Here is a 5,753-nt window from a genome sequence, read left to right on the forward strand (position 1 = left end):
TATATACATGGTTGGTGAAAGCTGCTGTTGTTTACAGTCTAATTTGAGAGTCTCCAGTGGTGACCTGCATCCCAAAGCAGACATTACACCCTCCCTGGTGTAAAAAGCTTGCTTCACAGGTGGAGCGGGCGGTGCACACCGTGCAGCTGCCATAATCACCACACAGACACCACTGCTCTATTTCCCGCTGTGTGTGTGGATGCAAGTAACCCAGACAACCTGACAATGTACACAAATTAGAGGCAGAGAGGAGGAAGAGTATGATTAATGGTTCTCAATAAGGGCATGCCACCAGGGGGGTGGGGGTGTGTGGGTGGAGCAGCAGGGCATACAACTCCCAGGGCTTTTCTGAGACAAGGAAGAGGTGAAAGGAAAAGTGGCCAATTTAAGAGCTGAGGGATGTGATGGGGGGCATGCAGAGTGAGAACACATGCTATTACACAATTCCCACATTCAGGGAGGCGTGGGTCATCTTCTGCTCATCACAGCACTTTTACACGTGCTCAAGTCAACCTGCTCTTCTCATTATATCAGATGAGAAAAGTGAGAATATCATTAGCTTCTGTTATGATAAATAAGAGCAGCTCATATCTGAGGATTCCCACATGCTCCACCTTTTCTTTAAAAAACACCTTCTTCACCTCCAAACTGGACGTTTCTGTTTTCTGAACTGGGGGAGATGTTACAGTTGAATGTTTTGCTCATTATGTCCGACTGAGCTATTTTCTTTTTTTTATATATATATATCTGGGACGTGTAACTTTTGATGCCAAGCAGACACAGATTAGAGACGTGCTTCTGCAGTTCGGGACCCCCCCCCCCCCCCCCCCCCCCCACACACACACACACACACACACTCCCACCCCCCTCTCCTCCGCTGTGGACCATTCCTGCGCTCCTCCACATCCAGACGAGGTGTGAGCTGCAGCGCGCGGCACCAGGCGGACCAGAGCTGGCTGGTGTTTGGATGCGCAGCGGAGCGCACGCACGACTCACGGACTCCCCTCAGCGCAGCCCTTGAACACAAATGGATATTTACGTGGCTCTGGTGTCCTTGTTCTTTTTTACCAAACCAGGTGAGCACGAGGGCATCTGATTGCGCATACTCGTTTTATTAGAACTTGAGCTTCCTGACATTGTGCACGCTGTTTAAAGTCCAATTTGCGCGTAAGCAAGTTGGAAAAAAAAAAAAAAAAAAAAAAGAAGCTGCATGAATTTGTGATCGCGCGTGGGTTAACACAAAAAAAAAAAAACCCTGTTAGGATCCAAGAGATGCCACCTTGTACCTGCACCTTTGACGTGCCCGTGGGGAGCACAGGTGATGGCTGCGGGCAGGAGATGCGGTACTTTGATTTTTATAGTAGGGATGGAGCAGCAAGAAAGCAACTGCGCAGCTTCCTCCACAAGGAAACCTACACTGTCTGTTTTTAGAATGGATAGTGAGAATGTTCAGCATGTGTCCTCTCACATTGTGTCTCCTCCAGCTTTTGCTTCCGGACCAGATCAAGATGACCAGCTGGATATCATCCGTGAACTTGACCTGGCAAACGCCACCTACGGGATTACCCAAGTGTCAGGGCTCCACAACGGCAGCAAAGCCTTCCTGTTCCGAGGTAAATGATCCCGCTGCTCAAGTTCACGCACGTTCTTCCGCTCCTTGCTTGTGTCCGCGCGGCGCACGTGCGCACGCCCTTTGTTCCGTTCATTAGTGCGAGCAAATCCACGCTGCGCCACACCTCTCCGTGTCAGAACATTTCCAGGGATGCTGGGATAGACAACTCCAGGGGAGCGCGCGCTCAGGATCACTCCACATGTCATGTGTCAGAGGCAGCAGCGGCTCGGGGGCTGTTGGACCCACTCAAGTCGCTTCCTGCGTCCATTGTCTTTTTATTTAGTGATTCTTTCTAATGTGTTATGCCAACAACTGGTGGAGGTGGAGGTGGAGGCTATCAGCTGTGTTTCATTGTGCAGACTTTGAAGGGTGCACAGCGTGTGCTGGGATTGTTCAAAGCATGAAAGGAGAGACAACTGATGCGCAAAACAAGAGAGCAAAATGACAGTATTCTCATAGTCTGAGGAATCTGAGAAGTTTGGGTCGCTGTGCTTTAGAGAGAGAAACAGCTCGTTTGTCACAACTTGTTTCTTCCTCTGGTGGAACTGAAAGTAGAGGCAGAGTTGTCGGAGAGTAATAATAATAATATATATATATATATATATATATATATATATATATATATATATATATATATTTTTTTTTTTTTTTTTTTTTCATTTAGCCTTTATTTATCCAGGTTAGTCTCATTGAGCCACGAGAACTCATTTTCAAGAGACCTGTTTTAGGGAGCACATGGTGGGGTTAAGGGCCTTGCTCATGGGCCCAGAGTGGGGCGAATGAGGGTGGGGGCAAGTTTGGGTGTTTCACCTACCCCACCCACAAGAGAAGAGAAGAAACGACATAAGAAGATACTTTTTCTAAGTGATAGGATGCTCCAACAGACACACAGATCAGATAAGACTGAACATTTTACAGTTAGTTTGTGCTTAAATGTTGCACAGTCTTTTGAAGCAGAGCCTTGTTTCTGTTTGCCCCACTCGTGGTTGCTCAAACTCTAGAAAAATAGCCAACAATGTAAAGGAGGGCATGCTTTAAGTCTTTCTCACTTTTCCAGCATAAGCCTATTTTAATACAAAGTTCCTGGCAGAAACCGTGTACAACCAGCAGCCCTGGGTGCTGCGACTCAAATCAAGCTGAAACGTACATAAAGCACAGGGTGATGCTCTGTCTGTGTGTGTGCTTTATTTTCTGGAGTACTTGGCTTCTAATGCCGCTGGCTCTAGATGAATGAAGCCTGTGCAGCTGCTGTCCAAGACTCAGGGCTGGAGGCCTTAAGGAGTACACCACCATCCATTTGACTTGATGCACAATCAAAAGGTCTCCTACTGTTTGCAGTGACCTAAAGTTGGATGCAGCATATAATTAGAATGGGAAGCAGCAGGCTGCTTCATAAAGAAAAATAAATAAATGGGAAACTGGACCTGCTTGTGCTGTGACCTATTTAATACTCTGGTTGCTGCTGTCCTGGCTGTGTATCCCAGATGGCTCCACTGAGTAAACCAGCACTGGTTTGAGTTCAAAACAAATGAGAGGTTGGTGTTTTACTGGGTTTCAACATTCAGTCTTTGTCTGAGCATGCTAGAGGTGCACTGGTGGGTATGGTCAAAAACTACTTAGTATGATTTAACTGGCACAGTGGAGCAGTGGTTAGAAGCATTTACTCACAGCAAGAAGGTCACTGGATCGCCTCCCGGTTTGGGATCTTTCTGTTTGAAGTGTGCATGTTCTCTCTGTGCATGCGTGGGTTTTCTCCTGGTACTCCAGTTTCCTCCCACAGACCAGGAACATGCATGTTAGACTGATTGGTAACTCTGAATTGTCTCTAGGTGAGAATGAGTGAGTGAATGGTTGTTTGTCTCTTTTGCCCGTTTTCCACCATTCCTGCTCAGCTCGCCACGGTAAGAGCACTATTCCACCAGTACTTTTTAGCTGATTCGGCTCCTTTTTTTTGTCCCTGCTTCTCTGGTGGGACGGTTCGAGCTGAGTCGGGACATAAGCGTGACGTCAGAACACTGTCGGTCACAGATTGGTCAGGGGGAGGAGTCACTGGACCTCAGAAACTTTTCACCGATCCTCCATTTGTAATTTCTCGGAATGCGGAGCAGCGGCTGGATCTATTTTTAAGATTTTAAAAACAATAATGACAACACGGTGTTTAATGCTGAAGTCCAGGCGTTTTTTGAGTTTGGTGACGACAAAATTCTAGCGAGCGGAGTCATGTGGAGGATCATACGAGCTGCAGACCTGTTGAAGCACGCCAGGCCGGACCCTGAGCCCCGGCAGGCGGGAGGACCGGGACGATGGGTGGAAATGTTTTTTTTATTTTTTACATTTTATGTATAAAAAAATATATATTTTTTAATCAGTGAAGAATAAAAATAAATAAACAACGCCATTTTTTTTCCCTTTGACTTTATTAAATAATCTATTAAATAAAGTTAACTCAACTGAAAAATCATAAAAAGACAAAATTATTGGATCACTCAGGAATATTTCCCACAAACATGTTTAAAGAAGAGACACAGCCTTTAGTTGAACTTTATTCTAACCCACAGATGAACCAATCACAAAACAAGAATTACGCTTTAAATCACTAAAATAAAATCTGTATACAAGGAAAAAACACATATCTAAAAAATGCACAATAAAAGCAGACACAATGAACGCAAATACATCAAATTATAAAGAAAAATATAGAATTTTAAATATAGTTGTTTTTGTAGAATCTGGTTCATCAGATTTAATTCAGTTTATTTATATATTAGCAACAAGTCACAACAGAAGTCGTCTCAGGGCACTGAACAGAAACATTCATATTTAAAAATAATAACATTATTTATCAGAGGAGCAGACTGATTTGAGTTTAAATCATTGCAGAACTCTCACTCGGTGAACTAAAGTTCATTAAAAGTTCATTAGCAGGATTTTGGATTCTGGACACGCCTCCAGAACTGGTCCTGATGTGTGGTGGAAATCAGGCTGATCTGAGCAGGACTGAGGAGGAGCAGTGGAAAAGGGGCACATGTTTCTTTGTGATGGACCTGAGATGTGTCCAGGTGTCCTCCGCCTCTCTCTCAGTAACTGCTAGGCAACAGCTCCTCTGTGACCCAGGAAGGAAAAGCACCAAAAAAAAAAAAAAAAAAAAAAAAAGTGGATGGATGAGTAGTTTTGCTGCCACTGTTCTTAAAACTGTTATTTTGTTAGTTTGAAAACCTAAATCTTGGAGGAAAAGCTAATGCTAATGGAGTAAGTGAGGAAAAATCAATGTTCATTTAATGCTGATGTAATATATATGTAGATGAACATATTCTGTGATATATTCATAAATTAAACGGATTCATTCATTTTTCTGGACTGAATAATGTCGTGCATTGAATTTAATAAAATGTATCGTGAGACGTTAATTTTCTTTGACCCATCAAATGAATGCGGTCATTTATTTACAGAATCAAAGTTTAACATCACACATTTACATTAATTTGGCAAATTGAAAAATAACAACATGGCTAATTTAGCAAGTTTTACAAGGAGGAAACCATACGGCGATGGTTTCCCTTGCTTCCAGCTGTACAACAGACATTTCTGAAAATATCTGGAATGATTTCTAGCAGATTGAAGAGTTTAAAGATGGAAAATGAAGTTTATCTTGAGAGAGATGGGTGAGGGAATTTGTCTGTTATAACCAGAACAACACGCTCCTTCTAGACCCAGTTTAACCAACGGTACACTTTGCGGTTGAAGATCGACTCTTTTTACCTTGGCAGAGGATAATTCCGACTTCGGTGTAGAGTTGCCTTCAAACGCTCTCCAGCGTCTCCGTAAGGATAGTAGGGAACCGTTCGGAGTCGTGAGATCGTCCAGAACAGACTTCATAGTTCCTCTGAACTTCTCTCGTCCAGCTTAGTTGCAGATGTCCTGAGCATTCTGCATTCCAGCATCCTGAACTCTGCTGCTCTCGGAACCAACTCACAGCATTCTCTCAGCATTCTCCTCAGCGTTCTTCCCAGAACCACTGAGAACTTCTCAGAACTTCTGAACTGCTCAGAACTGCTGAACTAACAGTGAACTAGGAAGTGTTGCACCTTTTAAAAGAGGTCACTTCTTAGTTCACTACATATATATATATATATATATATAT

The 5,753-nt window shown here is 43.6% G+C and overlaps 1 protein-coding gene across 1 annotated transcript in view; it reads left to right on the top strand.

Moving 5' to 3' along the window:
* Positions 1-1,504: 1,504 nt before the first annotated feature.
* LOC119426981 (protein kinase C-binding protein NELL1) overlaps positions 1,505-5,753 on the top strand; it is a gene marked incomplete at its 5' end in the record, with an annotated part of 564,971 nt that continues 560,722 nt past the window's right edge. Inside the window, one exon of the mRNA XM_037694556.1 lies at positions 1,505-1,613. Coding sequence (XP_037550484.1) covers positions 1,505-1,613 — 109 coding nt within the window. The remainder of the gene's footprint in view (positions 1,614-5,753) is intronic.

This window comes from Nematolebias whitei, chromosome 2, assembly GCF_014905685.2.
Source record: "Nematolebias whitei isolate Nwh7 chromosome 2, NemWhi1, whole genome shotgun sequence".
NCBI classification, from domain to species: domain Eukaryota; kingdom Metazoa; phylum Chordata; class Actinopteri; order Cyprinodontiformes; family Rivulidae; genus Nematolebias; species Nematolebias whitei.